This window comes from Pectinophora gossypiella, chromosome 21 (assembly GCF_024362695.1).
Source record: "Pectinophora gossypiella chromosome 21, ilPecGoss1.1, whole genome shotgun sequence".
NCBI lineage: Eukaryota > Metazoa > Arthropoda > Insecta > Lepidoptera > Gelechiidae > Pectinophora > Pectinophora gossypiella.
This window is the reverse complement of record NC_065424.1, coordinates 11,577,971-11,598,802: the sequence shown is the minus strand read 5'-3', so window position 1 is coordinate 11,598,802 and position 20,832 is coordinate 11,577,971. Positions and strand designations below refer to the sequence as shown.

The 20,832-nt window shown below is 40.9% G+C and overlaps 1 protein-coding gene across 18 annotated transcripts in view; it reads left to right on the top strand.

Annotated features, from left to right (window-relative positions):
- Positions 1-20,832, top strand: part of LOC126376453 (microtubule-actin cross-linking factor 1) — a 278,361-nt gene that overhangs the window by 150,454 nt on the left and 107,075 nt on the right. For 17 of the 18 annotated variants that reach the window (XM_050023773.1, XM_050023772.1, XM_050023782.1 and 14 more), the window contains 12 exons: positions 523-647; positions 1,180-1,324; positions 1,791-1,874; positions 2,300-2,479; positions 4,209-4,301; positions 5,118-5,292; positions 13,349-13,564; positions 14,787-14,883; positions 15,355-15,475; positions 16,717-16,949; positions 17,311-17,461; positions 19,414-19,497. In XM_050023773.1, coding sequence (XP_049879730.1) covers positions 523-647; positions 1,180-1,324; positions 1,791-1,874; positions 2,300-2,479; positions 4,209-4,301; positions 5,118-5,292; positions 13,349-13,564; positions 14,787-14,883; positions 15,355-15,475; positions 16,717-16,949; positions 17,311-17,461; positions 19,414-19,497 — 1,704 coding nt within the window. The remainder of the gene's footprint in view (positions 1-522; positions 648-1,179; positions 1,325-1,790; positions 1,875-2,299; positions 2,480-4,208; positions 4,302-5,117; positions 5,293-13,348; positions 13,565-14,786; positions 14,884-15,354; positions 15,476-16,716; positions 16,950-17,310; positions 17,462-19,413; positions 19,498-20,832) is intronic. The other variant, XM_050023781.1, reaches the window with a different exon arrangement.

Below are 20,832 nucleotides of genomic sequence, written 5' to 3'. Positions count from 1 at the left end.
TTGTCATTTCTTCTCCTCAGCCATAACACCTTGCGAAATGACGTAAATTCAAAAATGTCACATTGGCCTTCAATACCGACCGGTGTTACGAGGCGAATTGTACCATTCGCAGCGAGCATGATATGTTACGTCAGTGTGCTTAAAATCAGTGTTGATGCTCGCTACGAGCGCCTTATTTCCCTGTACTGACAGCACGAACGCTCTCAGTGTAACACATTACATTACGCCTCGTAACAGCAGTCAGTAACCACCTGAAGATAAAAAACACGAATTTTGTGACGGGAAATTCCCCTTGGAATTCTGGGGGGCTACTGGCCACATCGAAGCAATTCATGTAAGATGGCAATATTGCTATTTGACATTTGTTTGCTTTGCGCACTTACTTTTATGTGCGCAAATGTCAAATTATAACATTGCTTTCTTAGATGAATTGCTTCGATGTGGCCATTTTAACCCCCAGATCATGAGCTAAATTCCCCTCAGTATTCGGTGTCACTAACACTTTGTTTATCATTATCGCAGGTGATGCAGTCCCAATGGGCGTGGGTGCTCCAACTGACCCTGTGTCTGGAGACCCATCTCAAGCACACCACGCACTACCACCACTTCTTTGAAGAGGTCAAGGAGGCAGAGAAATGGATACAGAAGTAAGTTTTGTAAGAAAACAGGTGATCAGTTGATGATTTGATACCCTTTATTTCCTTGGACTGCGATGCGTACGAATGAGTCCATATTAAAAGAGCTCAAGATCCCGACGCGGCTGTCCTCAATATGCCGGAATCGTGCCCTAAGCTTCTTCGGACATATTATGCGGTCTCCGAAGCACAGTCTGGAGAAGCAGATCATCCTTGGGCAAATGGAAGGCAAACGTGCGCGAGGAAGGGCGCCTACGAGGTGGTCTGACATCCTGAAGAAGACAGTGGGCGGCAGCATACAGAGGGCGGTCCACGCAGCATATAGCCGTACCGAGTGGAAAACCATAACCTGTTGTCGTGATCCTCAGCAGTGAGGGAACGACGAAGAAGAATTTCCTCGGATTTAGATCACAAATCACAATCTCCAACTGCCTGCATCTCACCCCACATAAGAAGCCATTTTTCTGAAACATTACCTTTTTACTATTTTAACGATTGCTATTCCTTACGATTTCTGACCATGACATGACATCTCTATCCACAGACGCGAAGAAGCCCTAAACACGACGTTCTCGCAGTCGGAATTCACACTCGACCAAGGCGAGCGGCTGTTGAAGGGTATGCAGGACCTGAGAGAGGAACTCAACGCCCACGGCGCCGCCGTGTCGCGGCTGGTCGAGGAGGCCCAGGTCAGTCGCTTGTTAAAAACATTACATAACATAAGCTTAAGACTATATCCCAATTCAGCCTCCGTGGTCTAGTGGTTGACTCACGATCTGGAGGTCCTGGTTCGATTCCCGATGAGGACATTGTCGAAATCACTTTGTGAGACTGTCCTTTGTTTGGTAAGGACTTTTCAGGCTTGAAGCATCTGATTGTCCGAAAAAGTAAGATGATTCCGTGCTTCGGAGGGCACGTTAGCAGTGGCCGCAGTGGAGCAGCGTGGTGGATTATGCTCCATACCCCCTCCGGTTGATTGAGGGGAGGCCTCTGCTCAGCAGTGGGACGTATATAGGCTGTTTAACCAAACTAGGAATCACAAAGTGTTTTTTTGTGATATGTGCCAACGGGACTTGAACCCGGATCGTGATACCATGATATCACCAACAGATTGATCATAATTATTTGCAAGTAAAACTGTATTTTCATTTACAGGAGGTGCGCCCCGTGAAGCAGCGCCGGGCGCCAGTGACCAGGCCGCTACGGGCCGACACCGTCTGTGCTTACAAGCATGCCAATGTGAGTGGACATAGGGTGTTAGTGATATCGTAACGAAAACTTTGAGCGATGATTCAGGCCGTTTTCTCTTTTGCGAGTCGATGGCGATCGATACTAAATTTTTGCTGACCAATAATTGGCCACGCTTACGGCATTGTCTGTGGCTTCGTGAAAGTCTTTAATGGTGCAGGTGTTAGGGTGGATTCAGGCCATGATTTTGAGTTGATATCAAGTGAAATTTTCCGTCGCATTCGCATTCATGATTTGTTTTTAGTTTTTTTAATTATTTTCAATTCTATACTTTTGCGATGGAATTCCACTTGGTATTAACTCGGAATTGCCATTCTTTTTTACCATCCTTATCATATTGATATTCGCGAGCCGGTTTCGGCAAATCGACGTCTTTTCGCCAGTTTTGCGTGATGATTGTGATTGTTCTCCCACAGGTGGCGATCGAGAAAGGTTCAGCGGTGACAGTGGTGGACAACTCTGGCCGCGTGCGCTGGCGCGTGCGCCTGGGCGGCGCGGGCACCGAGCTGCAGCTGCCGGGCGCCGTGCTGGCGCTGCCGCCGCCCTGCCAGGAGGCGCTCGACGCGGCGCAGCGGCTGCGCAACGCCTACGACCGGGTATGTGCTCGTTGGAACATCGCTTTTAACTACTGGGCAGTTAAAAGGCCACATAGAAGCAATAGGGTATTTGACTGTCATCATCATCATTGTTTTAAGTTTACGCGGTTATTGGTGCTAATTCCTGTAAATACCATCTAATTTTATTTTAAGTTATATCTGTCATTTTCTTATCCGCCGAAAAGGAAAGGGACGGGTAATCGACAAGCATAAAATTTATGGAACACACGTCAATTTTAAGCACAAATCTAAACCAACCGTCTAAAAATTTTACATCCGTCAATAACCCGACACAGTTAAGTAGACAGCACGTCAAACGGATTGCATACCAGCGACGTACCTTTTGATTCGCCCGGGTTATTCATTCATTCATTCATTCTTCTTAAAATTAAGAGCTGTGAATCATCCGTCCCTTTCCTTTTCGACGGATATGAAAATGACGGATATAACTTTAAATAAAATTAGGCGGTGTCTGCAGGAATCGGGGCCATTATCATAATTAAAACACATAATAACGGGTTCTTACCGCGTTTAAAATGGCGATGTCTGCCCGTAGAAATTTATAATATTATGGATCTACCTACTCCACTCCAATCTCATCAGTCATCGCGTGATCATGGCACTTGCAACAGTGTCGAAATATCGGGAGTCTCATATCCCCGTTTTAAACGCGGTAAGAACCCGTTATTATGTGTTTTAATTATCATCATCACCAATTTAAGAGCCACGCTCTTATCGGTGCAGCATTTTCCATAGTACTTTTTAGGTAAAAATCAGGCAGTGATTTCCCTCTTGTCAAAGATAAATTTTAAAATGCTAATCTAGAAATAGAAGCCAGTCTGAGATGATCAAAAATCAATCTCATTTTAGAAAGAAAGAAACATTTTTTTTTTTTTTTTTTAAGAAACATTTATTACTTCCGGATACCACAGACACAGACAGACAGGTACATTACATTTAACACAGGACAGAAACCACACGGAAATCAATAAGTACACAGACAAAAAAAATAAATACTTTTCGACATATTTTCAAATTTTATTTATGAATTATTTAACAACGAGTATGACGTTTGACCGCTTTTATTAATGACGTCACGGGACAGTATTTCCATACAAACTCCATAGAAAACTGTCAAACAGCAACATTGCTGTTTTGATGAATTGCTTGGATGTGTTTTTTTTAATCCCCCTGTTGCCTCTAGTAATGTGCCGTTCACGGTAATGTGTGTCCCAAAGTGCGAATGTTTCTGTCGTAAAAATTCTAAGGACACTGGTCACTACCACAGGGGTTGGAAGAGATTTCTTTTAAAGATAAGCCCGTGTATACATTGTTTTAAGTTTACGCGGTTATTATCATAATTAAAACACACGGGATGACATCCCGTGATCATGGCACTTGCAACAGTGTCGAAATATCGGGAGTCTCATATCCCCATTTAAACGCGGTAAGAACCCGTTATTATGTGTTTTAATTATAAGCCCGTGTATTAAAAATTACTTTTTTCGTTTTTGTTAACGTGTACAATAAAGAATATTATAATAATTATGTTGAAATCCAGAATCAGTATCCCGCCCCCAAACCTATTAATTATCAATCTTAGCAAACAAGTAAACAATGTTGCGCACGATTCACTCCTCTTTCAAACAGTACAATGATAACTCGCGCAGTGAACGGAATTATTAGTGTATTCAATATTCTAATGTTATTATTGTATTGTTTCATAAAGGTGATACAACTATGGCAACGGAAGCAACTGAGGATGAGGCAAAACATGATCTTTGCCACCATAAAAGTGGTCAAAGGATGGGACTTCCCACAGGTAAGATTTCCTTTGTTTTCGTATGGAATTATGCGAGTTTTGAGGTCTCGAGGACGGCCTCCGTGGTCCAGTGGTTGAGCGTTGGGACACATACCACAAAAATCACTTTGTGATCCCTAGTTTGGTTAGGACATTACAGGCTGATCACCTGATTGTCCGAAAGTAAAATGATCCGTGCTTCGGAAGGCACGTTAAGCCGTTGGTCCCGGTTACTACTTACTGGTAAGTATGTAGTCGTTACATGAGCCATGACAAATCTAAAACAATCGTCTAAAAATTTTACATTGGCCAATAACCCGACAGAATTATGTTGACAGTACACGTCATAGGGTTTGCATACAGCGAGATACCTTTTTGATTCGCCAGGGTTATTCATTTACTCAATTTTCCTAAAATTAAGAGCTGTGAATCATCCGTCCCTTTCCTTTTCGGCGGATAAGAAAATAACAGGTATAACTTAAAATAAAATTAGAAGGTGTCTGCTGGAATCGGGGCCAATATAACCCTTTGCGCAGGGTTTGACTGCAAAATCATAGTGTTATATTTACTCCCTAAGATTGGAATGAAGAAAACTTATTTTCAATCAAACTGCCTTTTTCCCAACTGGCTGCTTAAACATTTTTGTAACTCATCATTCAGATTGTGCATCCCACACCACGTTCCTCCATCGCAATTTATCGCAATTTTAGCTGGACAACTCAACAGCGATGTCGCCTATATTTGAGCTGCTAGTTTCTATCGTCATTGATTTCAAAAAGGACCTCAATTCGATGTCTATGTATTATGTAACTTTTAACACATTTTTTTACCCTCCAGTTCGTAGCAATGGGCGCAGAACAGCGTCAAGCTATTCGTCGCGCGCTTAACGAAGATGCTGAGAAATTGTTAGCGGAGGGCGACCCCGCCGACCCGCAGCTGAGGCGCCTGCGCAGAGAGATCGACGAGGTTAACCGCCTGTTCGACGAGTTCGAACGACGCGCCCGAGCTGAGGGTAAGATTATTTTTGTTTTTATGGACATACCCCAATATGGAAATACCCCAATATGGATATACCCCAATATGGATATACCCCAATATAATATACCCCAATATGGTTTTACCCCAATATGAATTTGCCCCGATATGGATGTACCCCAATGTAGGTATGCCCTAACACGTGTCCAGGGGTGAAGTCATGAAGCACAGAGTAGGCCTTTTCTGAACCTGTGTGGATAACGATGGGGTCTGTCAAAAATAATAATAAAAAAAATATTTACCTACATAACGTCAAGAATGTAAAATTCACTTTCTAAGTTCATTATTCCTAATTATGTTACACAATGAATTAGATTTTAGTCTTTGACAAATCTCAGTTGTCAACCGTGTTGCAGAATCACATGACATGAACTATTGGGGTATCCCAATTGGGGTAATTAGAGGTGCATCCATCACAAGATGAACTAAGTACCTTGCCTCGCCGAGCTTTCTGTTAGGCCAACGTGATAGGTGAGAACTGTGTTAGTGAAAACTGCACTTAAGGTAAATAATAACTCATTGGTGCAAGTTCTGTACCGGGCCTCGTATCGGCGCCCGTTTGAGAAGCGAGAAGTACTCATTTAAAAATGTAAGGTCAAATAGTAAATTATCACCAAAATTTCTGTTGGTTCTTAACATTTTAAACTGTATGACCCAAATAGAAAAATTGCATTTTCATTGTCAACACCTATTATCTAATTCCCGCAATTGAACTGTGAAATAAAAAAAAACATATTGTACAAAGTGAACTACTGTTTAATATATTGTCAACTGGACTTTATTAACGGCCTTCGAGCGTTTGGCTCACGATCCAGAGGTCCCGGATTCGAATCCGGTGGGGACAGATCACAAAAATCACTTTGTCCGCTTGTCCGAAAATAAGATGATCCGTGCTTCGGAAGGCACGCTACTGTTTACTTAAGTATGTAATCGTTATATGAGCCATGTCAGCGGCCTGTGGCGTCTTACTATTGAGAGGCCCTGATACGCAATGACTAACCCCATCAACCCTGGCATCAGGGTTGTTGGGATTGGTCATTAGTCCCACAACAGTCACAAACAATACGGGAGAAGATCATATCCATCTTTGGATTTCGTACCAAAAGTAGCTGCTTCTGGCTCTACCCACACCATTTAGCATAATAGGCGTGAAGTATTTCTTCGCTACAAATACAAATGCCATAACTCACTGACAATCACATAAATTGAATACAAGAGGCAGTGTTTTGTTTACTAGAAGATTTCAACTTACAACTAGACTAGAACGGCGTTGGATTATGAACCTTATTACAAGCGAGTACAGTACTAATATAGTAGAAGCTTGTGACAATTGTACGTGATAGCGTAATTAATAAATTATCTTGTGGGTGTACGTTGCACCTTGGGAGTGTGTAGAGCGACTTAGCAGTATTGATACTTGAAGGGTTTTAAGTCTTGATTTGGAATGGAAAAGTGTAGTAAGTGTGATGTGAAAAATAATAGGCATGTCTGGGTGTGTGTATCCTAGAAAAGAATAAAAAATCGTCATCATCTCTCTAGCGATGCGTTATTCGGTAATAAGGCGCCTAACATTAAATAATTTTATTGACTGGCCAGTCCAAAGTATCAATCCAGTTGATCGCACTATATGACTGTCAAACTGTCAGGGCGGTCCGGCGTCCTACAGGACCAGTAGTGATCGCAATTAGAGCGCTGCGTACGCGCAGACAGACGAAAAAAAAACGCGCGACCGAGTGATCCGAGTGATTTGATTTCGCGAATTTTCACGTGTGAAAATTTATCGAAAATAATTCACAGTTCAAGTGTGATGTGAATACTTTTTTAAATTAGTTATTATTTTGAAAATATTATAATTATTTATTTAAAACGGCCAAATCTGAGAATAGATTTTATAAAAAATATAAAATATTTTTTCTTTTTCTTCTTTAGTTTTCAATATTTGTAAAAAATTGGTCGGTCATAAAAATTAATAATAAATTAGTAACATTTATTTTTTAAAATGTTGATCAACATTAAATATTAAGATTTCTTCTGTATATACTAACCTTCAGTTTATGTTTGAAAGTAAACTAACTATAGTCTCACTCACGCACAATAAACATAATTCAATATCACTTTTTTGATTCAAGTGCAATTGAATTCATGTGTCTTTTGACCTTAGTTCAAGAGCCAACGAAAAAAATACACCTAAGTACATATTATTTTTCAAAGAAGGCATTTTACTTGCTCATAATGTAAATAAGCATTTTAGTTTATTTTTTCTTTTTTTGAAGGGTTTTAAAAACGCTTATTCTGAAATAGAAGCTAATCTAAGATGATCAAAAATCAATCGCATTTTTCTATGTCACTTAATATAGCTCGACCAAAATTAGCTCGACCCATAAAACATTTCACCGCTTATACTATCAATAATAAACTATAAACTGTGGAATGTCAAATGAAAAATAATGGTTATTTCGTCAACGAATGCCTTTGATATTATGTGAAGTGATTTATTAAATAAATAACGTGCCATCTTATGCGAATAGTTGGTATCACACAAAATGAAGAAGATTAAAAGAATTTTCTCCTTTGGAAAGGGAGGTAATGTATTTTCAGATAATATTTTATTAATGTAATTGTCATCCATCCGTACGGGCCATCCATAGGGAAGACCCGTGCCCCAGCAGTGGGGACGTTAATGGGCTGATGATGATGATGATGAATGTAATTGTATAGGGCATGTATCAATGCTGGTTCAAAAGCGAATAAAAGACAAAATCTATTTGGCAGCGTAACGGCTTCTGCGGTCCTCACGTTGGTCTCACGATAAGGAGGACCTAGGTTCGAATCCCAATGGAGACACGATCACTAAATAAATACACTTTGTAATCTCTTGTCTGACGTAACGACTCTATGCTGAGGTAAGTAGTAGCCGGGATGGACGGCTTAATGGTCCTTCCAAAGCACGGATTATCTTACTTTCGGAAAATCAGGAAAGATAATCAGCCCGCAATGACCTAACCATACTAAGGCTAACAGCCATGTTATGTTCCCACCGGGATTCGAACGTACCAACCTCACCAACCCTGGTGTCAGGGTTACTATTGAGCCGCCAAAGGCACCTGACATGGCTCATGTAACGACTACTACTAATCAGTAAGCTTAACGTTATCACTAAATACCACAAACACACACACACACTTAAAAAAAACATTAAGTGTCAAATGGCATGTGTAGTAGATAAAGCACTATGCGAGATAAAAGATATACCGACTGTAAATAGCAACTGGTCATTATACTATGATTTAGGCATTACATCATGTCCACTCAATTTCGTAGATCCCTATCGCGACATACTCTGCGCAGGAGTAGAACCAATTGTGGTGATGTCAGCCGCAATGGCAAGGGTAATTTTAGGTGTCTCACCGACCTTGTTAGATAATTGATTGGTGATATATTTTTTTATTGTTTGACGAGCTCGGTGGTACAGCGGTAAACTCGCTCGTTCTACGATTGTTAAAGTTAAGCAACTTTCGCAAAGGTCGGTCATAGGATGGGTGACCACAAAAAAAAAGATTTTATCTCTAGCTCCTCCGTGCTTCGGAGGAGCTAGGCTTAACGTGCCTACATTAAGCCGTTGGTCCCGGCTGCATTAGCAGTCGTTAATAACCATCAATCCGCACTGGGCCCGCGTGATGGTTTAAGGCCCGATCTCCGACGTTAATGGGCTGGTGATGATGATGATATTTTTTTATTATTGTGGTAACGATACTGTTTACTACTACTACTGTTTACTTACTGAGGGAAACCACTGTCAAAGTAGCATGGAGAATGCTACACCGACAAGAGCGTGGCTCTTGAATTAGTGATGCTGAACGATACTTTTGTTACCCACATTACAGAGAAACGCATTTTTCAGAAGTATGTGACCTAACCTGTATTGGGCTGGTTTTTGGCCGGGTTGGAAGGTCAGACAAGCAGTCGCTTCTGTGAATGGTCTCCGTGGTCCAGTGGTTGACCGTTGAGCTCGCGATCCGGAGGTCCCGGGTTCGAATTCCGGTGGGGACATATGACAAAAATCACTTTCCCTAGTTTGGTTTAAGATCCGTTAAGCCATTGATCCCGGTTAGTACTTACTGATGTAAGTAAGTAGTCGTTACGTGAGCCATGTCAGGGGCCTTTGGTGGCTCAATAATAACCCTGACACCAGGGTTGATGAGGTTTGTAATTCCCCTCACAACCCACACGATAGAAGAAGCTTCTGTGAAAAACCGGACCTGTCAAATCTTCAGGTTAGGTAAGCGGACCCTGTGTAGAACGGGGTAATGCTGGAGAGATGATGATGATGATGACAATCCTGTTGTTGTTTTTATTGATTGTGTGATGAGTATAAATGTGGAGGGATGTAGAGGTAGGGAACGACCCATGAAAGTGTGTGTGGATTGTATGAAAAAGGACATGTGTATGAAAGGTGTGCGCAACCTCATCAACCCTGGTGTCAGGGTTACCATTGAGCCGCCAAAGGCCCCTGATATGGCTCATGTAACGACTACTTACTTACATCAGCCCCACCGTCACCCGTATTCTAAGCTGACGGAAAATTACACTTGATATTAACTCAGAATAATGAGCTGAATCATCCCCCTCAGTATTCGTTACAATGTGACTAACACCATGTATAAGTTATTTATTTATTTGTACACAATAGAACACAGAAAGAAACATACAAAGAAAACAGACCGTACAGGTAAGCTTATCCCTAAGAAAGAGATTTCTTCCAGCTGACCTACGTGATAAGGAGACATGCAGTGTATAATACTACAGATAGATATACATACTTACATACGCGTACAAATCTTATGAAATTACAAGAACAATTAATAATATACTTACTAATATAAAGACAACAGCCTCCGTGGTCTAGTGGTAAGAGCGTTAGGCTCACGATCTGGAGGTCCGGGTTCGATTCCCGATGGGGACATTGTCGAAATCACTTTGTGAGACTGTCCTTTGTTTGGTAAGGACTTTTCAGGCTTGAATCACCTGATTGTCCGAAAAAGTAAGTTGATTCCGTGCTTCGGAGGGCACGTTAAGCCGTTGGTCCCGTGCTCCATACCCTCTCCGGTTGATTGAGAGGAGGCCTGTGCCCAGCAGTGGGACGTATATCGGCTATTTATGTATATACGTATAATATAAAGACAAAAATAATAATACAATTGTTATGTACCAGAAAGTCCAATGAATTCGCGATTTACCTATATTAGACTCAGAATGTCGATGATATCAAAAACACAACAGCAATGCGCTCTTTTGAATTGCCTAATTCGAGCTTAACTCACTTATGTCAACAATACTTTATATACATCGTGATGTCATAGATTTCAGTTTATTTTATTGACCTAAATTGACCTTGTATTCTGTCATTCAGTCATCTGTTAATTTGTTTTTCTCGGTATCAGGGGTGGGTGTCACGATAAGTGGACTTACATTAAATTTTTGGGACGCTTGTAGTCGTACTATAGAGTTACCAATTTATCTTACGTGCAATTTTCACTAACACAGTTGGTTTGACTATTATAGACGGCGATACGGCGCGCCACCTGTCGCGTTGGTCTAATGGAAAGCTCGGTGAGGCGTACTTTGTTCATCTTTAGATGAATGTAGCTTCGTGTTGGTAACACTCCATACAAACCTCGTATGACGTTATCGTACACACGCATCAGTGTGTGACTTCTGACGATTCAAGTCTAAAGTGTGTTTAAATAGTGTGTACCGAAAGCAGTTTTCTATTCCGAGCCTTCTAGCGGGAAACGAAAGTGGGGCGGGCAATACCTGCGTTACAAAGACGTGCTCAAGCGCAACCTTGTGGCTTGTGATATTCCACCTGATAGTTGGGAGGAGCGAGCTCGTCTTAGACCGGAATGGCGTTACACTGTCCACAAAAACGTGTACCTGTACGAAAAGAAGCGTTTAGAAGATCTTGACGTAAAACGCCAAATATGGAAGACTCGACACAAGCCCTCCTACAACTATACATTTAATTCTGCTGGCCAGTTATTCTGTGCGCCATGTGGCCGACCCTTTAAATCGAAGTTCGGTTTTGCTAGCCACATTAGAGCCTATCATAACATCGACCTGGGATAGACATTTAGGAGTCGCCGTCGCCGGACACGGCTTGGATGGATGATGATGATGGGGGGGGGGGGGGGAGGTAAACCTAGCTCAGACGCTAGAGGGGAGCGGAGTGTTACCGTTCTATATGTAGTATTATTCCTTATTATGTGTCGCGAGCTTATGTTAGTAGACAAACCTTTGACAAACATAATTTGAAACAGTCTATACTTGCTGATGATACACACCTTCCCTCTCTCTCTTCTTTATCTCTGTCTCTCTCTCTCACACACACACACACGTACATTGACCAAATTGGGGATATCCTTAAAAATATTTACGATGTATTACTCTAAATGGGCGCGCGTATATGAAACGATTGATGGATGACTGCGAAGGAAGCAAGCAATAGATGTGTGTCAGTATCAAAGCAAATTGAATTCCGTAATAATATCTGTTTATCATGTTGAGAAGAGAAATGCGCGTTAGTTTATGCGTTAGTGTCTTTTGTATAACATAAGCTGACGACTATATCCCAATTGGGGTAGTCAGAGGTACATCCATTGTGAGATGAACTAAGCACTCGCACCACACCGAGCTTCTGTTAGACGAACTGAACTTTCTATGAGCAGTAGCGCCGTCTATAATGCTCAGACCAACTGTATCCTTCAGCATGTAGTAATATTTAAATCAGGACTACAAGTCTACAACCCACGTCAATCTTGGGAGTCCAAATGATTCAGTTAGCTCATATCATCTGACCAGCTCGTTTGTTTGCAATCTGTGTCTCTCTTTTAAGGGGGGTTAAAAAGCCCACCTAGAAGCAAATCAACTAAAAAAGCAATTATGCTATTTGACATTTGTTTGCATTGCACACTTACTTTTATATGCGCAAATGTCAAATTGCAATATTGCTTTTTTAGATGAATTGCTTCGATGTGGCCTTTTTAAACTTCCTGCGTTCTTGTCATCCAGCCATCTTCATTACTCCATAAATAGGGCGTGCAGAACGTTGGTTACCCAAGCGCCTTCCGTTCAGCGGTATACCGATTTCGGCTATGTACTAGCTAGGAATCTGTGTAAATGTTTCAAAATTGTACACTGGTCCTTAGGAGGAGAAGTTTCGAGCGGATCTGGTTTGATTTTCGATTATCAGGTGAATTTATGTGATAGTTATTATGCCAGTTAGTAGCAATAGCCTCGCCTCCTATTACATGGGACTTAAACATAGCTGGCGAGGTCCGCGGAGGTCCGTGTTGCTCTACGGCTGGCGAGGAGTAAGTGCAAACACTAATACAACTTCTGCCGTCTTTTTCATTACATGCTTTGATCTGTGATGTGTTTATCTGCCATAGAGGCAGCCAATCAGCTCGCGACACCAAACACTTCAGGACCCCGATACCGACCCCGCCGGCGTGGTCGACGATTTCCCTCATTCAGCGCTTATCGCTATCGACCCACTAGGGTCGATTCATTCTTTCAAATATTTTTCCTCTCAGACGACGCCCTGAGCCGAGGTCCGCGCCCAACTGGGCACCCTCAGGCCTGTTGTCTTAAACGTTGTATCGGGTGAGAGCCTTCAGCGCTCCCCATTTGTCCGGCCAAGTAGTTAATGCCATCTGCGGCAAATCTACAATAAATCACGTCAAAAAAAAAAGATGTGTTTATCTGTTAAATTATTATACCAACGTATTGTACTGGTAATGTCTACGTGTATTTATAATTTACTATCAATGTACTACGAAGGAGGTGTATTATACAGTCACTCCTCGCCAGCTATGCTTAAGTTCCATGTAATAGGGGGGAGCCTATTGCCATTAACCGGGCACAAATCCATGAAACTACGTGGTATCAACTATCTATGATCCAAACATGAATTCAAATTCAGTCGAATTCGGTGGTTTAGAGCCCGATATTCAACCAGCCTTTCTACCCAACAGAGGAATCGAAGAACGCGGCTCGTATCTTCACGGAACAGTCTTCCAACTTACTTGAACGTCTGGACGTCCTGGAGCGACAGCTGCATGAGCGCATCGCCAGCCATATTCCCCGGGACCTGGACTCTTTGGAGCACCTGGTCTTGCAGCATAAGGACTGGGAAAGCAGTCTCCATGCCCTATCTGGAGATGTCGAGGAAGTGCAGGCCACTTTCAGAGGTATGAGCATTTTAGTTTTTGTATTTTGACTGTAATTCCATTATGTGTGTTACATGGTTAAGTTATATAAGGGTCATTGTGAGGTACGCCGGAAAGCAGTGGATGAAATTTGCATAGGACCGGAAAGGATGGCGTGAAGAAGAGGAGCCCTATACCCAGAAGTGGGGGGATACAGGCTGAGTAGATAGAGAGATAGATATCGACACAAAGCAATTACGTTTCAACAATATCACTAGTTTTTATATTACTAGTTATATCACTAGTTTAGTTACATATCTCCCAAAGACATTTGTCGAGTTGTGGGTTTCCTCCCGATGTTTTCCTTCGCCGTTAAGTACGAATTTTACAAAAAAATGTATGCGATAGATATGTGACCAGTATACTGTATGTATGTAAGAGTTAATTAAATATTTGCCAATTTCCAAAAATAAACTGTAATTTCTTTTCACGACGAAGGTGGCAAGGCCGTAGGTAGCCCAAACAATGGTAAGTTATTGCCTGAAAAATGGATTTCGGTGCTTGGAACGGTTTGGTTCAGCCGGTGTTGCCATTTTAAAAAAATAAGCGCTAAGAAGAGCTTGCTAGACGAAATGTAGACTTTTAAGTCTGAGATTGGCTAGTGAATTTCTGGCGCTAAATTGGTGTTGGTTTTTGGGACCGATTATGGTAACAGCTATGTGATTCCCTAAAAGTAAATTCACCGCTGTCTCTGTGGCCATGCAACATGCCATAGAGATTGACACCAGGTTATAGGACTAAGACACAAGGGGATTTGATATGGTCTTGCACGAAAGAGGTTTTTGGTTTCCATTGAAAATAATGTCACAGGGAATTGGCCGTGTATTTATTTATTAAATAAGGCGGGAATTTCTCGCTCGTCCGATTGGTCGGCCGATCAATCGGCCCAATGAGATTACTTTCCCCTTTTAACCGACGGATGTTTGATTAGTATGGCGATTGAGAAAAAATGTCTCACTGGATCGATCGGACGAACGGGAAACACCCGTTCCCATTTGTTAAACGGCCTCCGTGGTCCAGTGGTTGAGCGTTGGGCTCACGACCTGGAGGTCCCGGGTTCAAATCCCGGTGAGGACATATCACAAATACTTTGTGATCCCTAGTTTGGTTAGGGTATTACCATGCTGATCACCTGATTATCAAAAAAGTAAGGTGATCGGTGCTTCGGAAGGCACGTTAAGCCTAATTCATTATTTTCCTCTAGGCATTGCTCTGAAGACACCGGCGATGAAGAAGAATCTGGACAAGGTGATGGGCAAGTGGAACGACTTGCAGTCCAAGAGCCAACTGTTTGTGGAAAGGTAAGTTGATGGTAGTTAATGAGGAAAGTCATTATTGGGTATATCTTTAGAGCCATTAAAGCTGCTTATCTAGCCATAGAGGTGGCCAATCAGCTCGCGACAACAAACTCTTCCAAGACCCTGATATCGACTACGCTGGAGTGTACGACGATTTCTCTCATTCGGCGCTTATCGCTTTCAGCCTACAAGGGTCGATTAATTCTTTCAAATATAATCCTCTTAAACACGCCCTGGGTCGAGATCCGCGCCCAACTGGGCACCCTCAGGCCTTTTGTCTTTTTATACCGGGTTTGAGATCTCAGCACTCCCCATTTGTTTGACTAAGTAGTTAATGCCATTTGAAGCAGACCTACAAGAAGTTACGTCAAAAACGCACAAATGCTCACCACCGTTTCATCTTACAGACAAGCTTAAGTTGTCTTCTCTAATAAGGCTCGTAAAAAACTTAAGTTATTCTGTGTTCTCCACCAGGCTGAAGTTCGTGGAGATAGTGGTGAACAGCATGGAGGAGAACCACCAGTCTATCACGGAGTTCGAGATCAAGCTTGCGCAGTTCCATGACCTGCCCAACGACGTCGAGCTGCTTAAGGATGTGAGTATTTTGGACATTATCACCGTTATTTTAACACGTTGACAGTCCAGTGATCCATATACGGGTCATGACGGATTAGCTCCATACTTCCGTGACCCATACATGGGTCACTGAGAAACGACCAGATACACACTAAGTGCAGGTGTTCCATGTGGATACCCAGTAATTTAGCAAAGATTTGTATTACAGTATGTTTGACGAATGCTACTTTCCACCTGTTTAAAGCCTAAATTAACTGAAAGTTTAGTAAAAAATTTCAAAAAATCAAACATCATCATCAGCCCATAAACGTCCCCACTGCTGGGGCACGGGCCTTCCATATGGATGGATAGGGAGATCGGGCCTTAAACCATCACGCGGGCCCAGTGCGGATTGATGGTTATTAACGACTGCTAATGCAGCCGGGACCAACGGCTTAACGTGCCTTCCGAGGGATGGAGGAGCTCGAGATGAAGACTTCTTTTTTGTGGTCACCCATCCTATGACCGGCCTTTGCAAAAGTTGCTTAACTTAAACAATCGCAGACCGAGCGCGTTTACCGCTGCGCCACCGAGCTCTATATGCGGGACTTACAAGGAAGTCAAAAAAAAGGGGACTGTCAATGTGTTAAGTTCCATATTGATCGTTCACTGGGTACCTCAAGACGGGTACAGACGTCGAGGCAGACTATGTAAAATACGGTGTAAGTTTGAAGTTGGAATTGAGAATGGGTTACAATAATAACAATACATGGGTTAGTGCTACGTTGTTGAATATCTCAAATGTGGCGTAGAGTAGGGTAGTTTCAGTTACTTTTTACTAAACGTCAAAACACGAAATTCCTATAAGTATGAAAAAGCAACCTGTGACGTCATAGAAAAACGTGACAAAATGTCGCACTTTTCTTTATGAAAATGCATTAATAAGTTAAATAGAAAAATAAAACGTTGTTTGTCACCTTTCTATCTGTTTTTATTTAGTAAAGTCAGAATTTCATAATTTATCTGTGACCTAGGAGACTACCGAATTGGGTCGTGTTCCGGGAATTCAGAGTACTAAATAAAGACAGATCTAAAAGTAACGGAAAGCGTTTTCTTTTTTCTATTTAATTTATTTATGAACCCTGTGCTGGATTCGAACCTGCGACTTCAAAGTGAGAAGCAAGCATTCTACCAAGACTCCCGGCCTCTACGGATCTGTGCACAGTCAACTGGTAAATAAATATCATGAATGAATGATGATGGTCTATCTAACCCCAACAGATGCACGAAGACCTGCTCCGCATGCAGGTGGCAGTGAGCAAGCAGCAGATTCAGATAGACCAGATGAACGACGACGCGGAGAACTGCCGCCGCCTGGTGGAGTCTTCCCGGTCAGCCCTGCCGCACTCCTCGCTGCCCAGAGCTGGGAAACATATTGACCTGGAGCGCCTGGACAAGGAGGTGACACAGCTGAACAACCGCTGGAATAATGTGTGCAGTCAACTGGCTGAACGGTAAGATTTCAAGGGTTTTCAAGAGTTGGTAGTGCCAAAGCGCTTTACCGGAACATTTGCCGGAAACCAACCTTATGTAAGTTGTTTCTGCTACAGCACCCTTCGGGGATAGAGGCGCGATGCTATATGCTTGCTTATCTAAGCTTGTTTACTTAATAAACAAAAATGAGTTTGTTTGAGCAAGGGAAGTGTGTCAGGATCGAAGCAAATGGAATGCCTTAGCTTACCTTGGCAGGAAATAGGCTTAAGTTTATGTATGTATGTGAGCGTTAATGCCGCTAATCACCAATTAGAAAAAGTATTTTAATTGTTTTTATTTTGGTACATTAATGTATGTACATATTTGTATTTTCGTCTACAGCCTCCGCAGCTGCGAGGCAGCGTACCAACTCCTGCGCAACTACAACGCGGGTCTGGAGAAGGAGGCGGAATGGATCGACGATTCGTTCAGCAAGCTCCAAGCGCAGCCGCCCATCGAAGTTAGGCCCAAGGAACAGTTTGAGCCGACCAGGGTAAGAAGAGTTACCTTTATAGTAGGGTAACTTTCGAATGTCTTCTGGAAGTTAACCTACTTATTATAGAGTGGTAAAAAGAGAAAGAAATAGTCTTATTAAAAATACAGTCCGTCTTATTACAAAACGAAGTTTAAAGATAATAGTTCGCAGCACCAAAACCCGCGGCCCTTTATCTTCTATCGTGTGCGTTGTGAGGTGGATTACCAATCCCATCAACCCTGGTGTCAGGGTTACTATTGAGCCGCCAAAGACCCCTGACATGGCCGGCCTTAGTGTCGCAAATTCATTATGACTTCTCAATCAGGTCATCAAACTGGCGCAAAAAAATGGCGCAAATACCTACTACATTTTAAACCGATTCATGTAATAAAGCAATATTGCTGTTTGACATTTGTTTGCATTGTGCACTTACTTTTATATATGCGCAACTGTCAAATTGCAATATTGAGTTTTTATATGAATTGCAGTGGGGCAGCGTGGTGGAGTATGCTCCATACCCCCTCCGGTTGATTCAGGGGAGGCCTGTGCCCAGCAGTGGGACGTATATAGGCAGTTTATGTTATGTTTATATGAATTGCTTCGATGTCGCCGCTTTAACTCCCCTGCCGGGCCTGCATGACAACGTGCGTATTATATTGAGCGCTTCGACCAATAGCCGTTCGACGTCCATCTACGTAGATAGCATTCGTATCGTTTATTAGTTCAAGCGCTCGATATAATTCGCGCCGCTCGCGACGCGGTTGTCATGCAGACCCGGCGGGTATCTTTAGTCTTCGTTTCTTAATTTTGTGACAAGTTACAGTAGAGGCATATTTTGTTGTAAAAGTGTACAGTAACTTTTGTGTAACCATGATTATTTTACAGACATTGTCAATCCAAATAAATGTTGCCAATTAGATAAAACATTTTCCACTCTTTTTATCTACTCTCTACCAAAGTGTGGTGACACTAATTGAAAGTAATTTTCGAATGTTTTGACGGATCTTTTTAGGCATCTTGGGTAAGATGGCCGTTTCCAGTCAGCGTTGTTATTTTTTAAACGTTTCTTACCGTATATTTTATTTCACCATTCCTCTGGTTCTTTATTTAGTCGTCGTATAAGTTTGTGACTTTCCGAGTAGTCTATTGTTTTCTGCAAAGGTAAATAATTCACGATGCATGAATTAAAAATGATTTTATTTTTAACTAAAATCTTTTAATATGAGAATGTTGACGTACGGTTTGTAAAAATTGGGGACTGTGGTACATACACTCATGTTTTTTTTTTTAATTTGGATTAAAATGAAGCTCATTAGGAATTTAAATCCTAAGCTAAAGAGACAATGGCTGGTTCTGACAAACACAAACTTCGTTTTATTTTGGTTTGACAGTTCTTTAACGCTATTTCTTTCTTGTACTTTCTTGATGTGTTAAATGTTGTATCATTTGATACATGCCAGGAAACCTAGCATCAAGACTGCATAATCAAAGTTAAATTAAGTAAATAAAAAAAAGTGACAAATATCTATATTCCAAGAGCGGTCAAACTAAAGTAATATAACAGTATAGAAACAAAGAGAGTAATCGAAGCATGTTATTTTTTACAACATAATTACAATTAATACGATAAAATAGATGACAATTATTTAATTTCAAAATTAATAACATTTAAAAATCGAACAGCATGTTCCATGAATGTGCACTTTATTTTTTCTAACCTTAAAAAATATCTACATTTTTTTAAAATTGCATGCAAATGTGGTAACGGTCTATAATACATATACCTACTTCAGGACCATGTCGCATTAACTTATTTGACAATTTGAGTCAATGTTTAATTAAATGTCAAATGTGTTACTGCGACAGGGTTCTGAAGATTTCCTACATATTTTTAAAAGGGACCGTACCCATTACCATTTACCATTACTAAATGTATTAACCAATCGGGTTGTCTTGTGGTTGTTTCACAGAACCTACTGACAACCGTCGTGGAGAGGACGCCAAAGATTGAGAAGGTTAACGTTGATGGTGGCAGGTTCATAAGAGAGGCAAAGGTAACTATCTCCAGTCAGTGACAATCTGTGGAACTTTATTTCAAACCTTATAAAAATGGCTTGATTGACAGCTGTCAAAACATAAAATTTTCCTAATGTCTCCTTTGCACCAGGTTGTTTGCTATATTTCTGTCCTGCTGTCATTCTAGGCTATTTTTAATGAGATTTATTAGGGTTTAAATTAGTCTTTTGGAAACCTTAACGATGAAAATTAGCGATGAAACGAACATACCTGTCACTTTAGTGTCTTGCAACTTGCAAGTGCGTCATGTTCGTTTCATTGCTAATTTTATTTACTTTCTGTTAGTTTTTAATTTTTTAATTCGTTTTAAAAAATGTAGTTCCACAGATAGCAAAACATTTCTTTAGGTTTCTTGTATTGGAAGGTTGTGAAAGGTTTAGTAAGAAATCAAATAAGTCCAGCGTTCGTCCTTTTCCTCTTGTCATGCTTTGTCGTTGTCTTTGGGTCTTTTTTATATTGCGGTTTCTTGTTGTCTGTGTTTAGTTGTCTCGATTCTGTTTCTCTTCATATATTTAATGCATGCTGTTGCTTACTGCTATTGCACGTAAAAATAGTTTAAAAAATGCTTAGCAATTTTAATGTAGTTTGATGCTTTATTAATAAAATAAACTTTAATTTTTAGATTTACATTAACAATTAATTATCTGTGTCTGATTGTCTGTGTGATTGAGCAAAAAATGTTTTTTTCATTAATGTTAAAAGCAATGTATTACTGCTATTCTTCCTTGTATTGTGACTAAAGCAAATATTTATATTAAAAAAAAATGCCGCTCTAGCATTGTTCTGATTTTTTTTTATATACATAACTTCAGTAATTGTTAAGAACTATTATTTGTAATGATGAGGATATCAATGTTCTATAAAGTAGTGTTGCATGTAAAAATATTGTTTGGATTAGTGTTTTAATGTAAATTGTACAGTTATTTTAGTAGTTGGGGTTGCCAATTAAAAAGTAGTTTTTGGAATATTTGTAAAATTGTTAAATTTTGTGCTATAAAAAATAAAGTTTTAATTTTTTTAATGAGCACTTTATAAAAATGCACGAAATATGGGGTTTCCAACATTTCTATCTGCATCTGGTGTTGCACGCTTAGAAAACCTGTAATATGTACAGGCAATGTTCTCTTCCAGCATGTTTCTGTGGGTTCCTTATAGCTGGACGAATCAGTATTGCCAATATAGAAAAAAGGGGCGCGAAAGTTGTATGAGTGTTGTGGCTGACTGGTTTGTATGAAATAAATAAAAAAAAGTTTTAGGCAGCAAAATGATAATGCGTATGTGAGGTAATGTATGAAAGGTATCTTTTACGAATG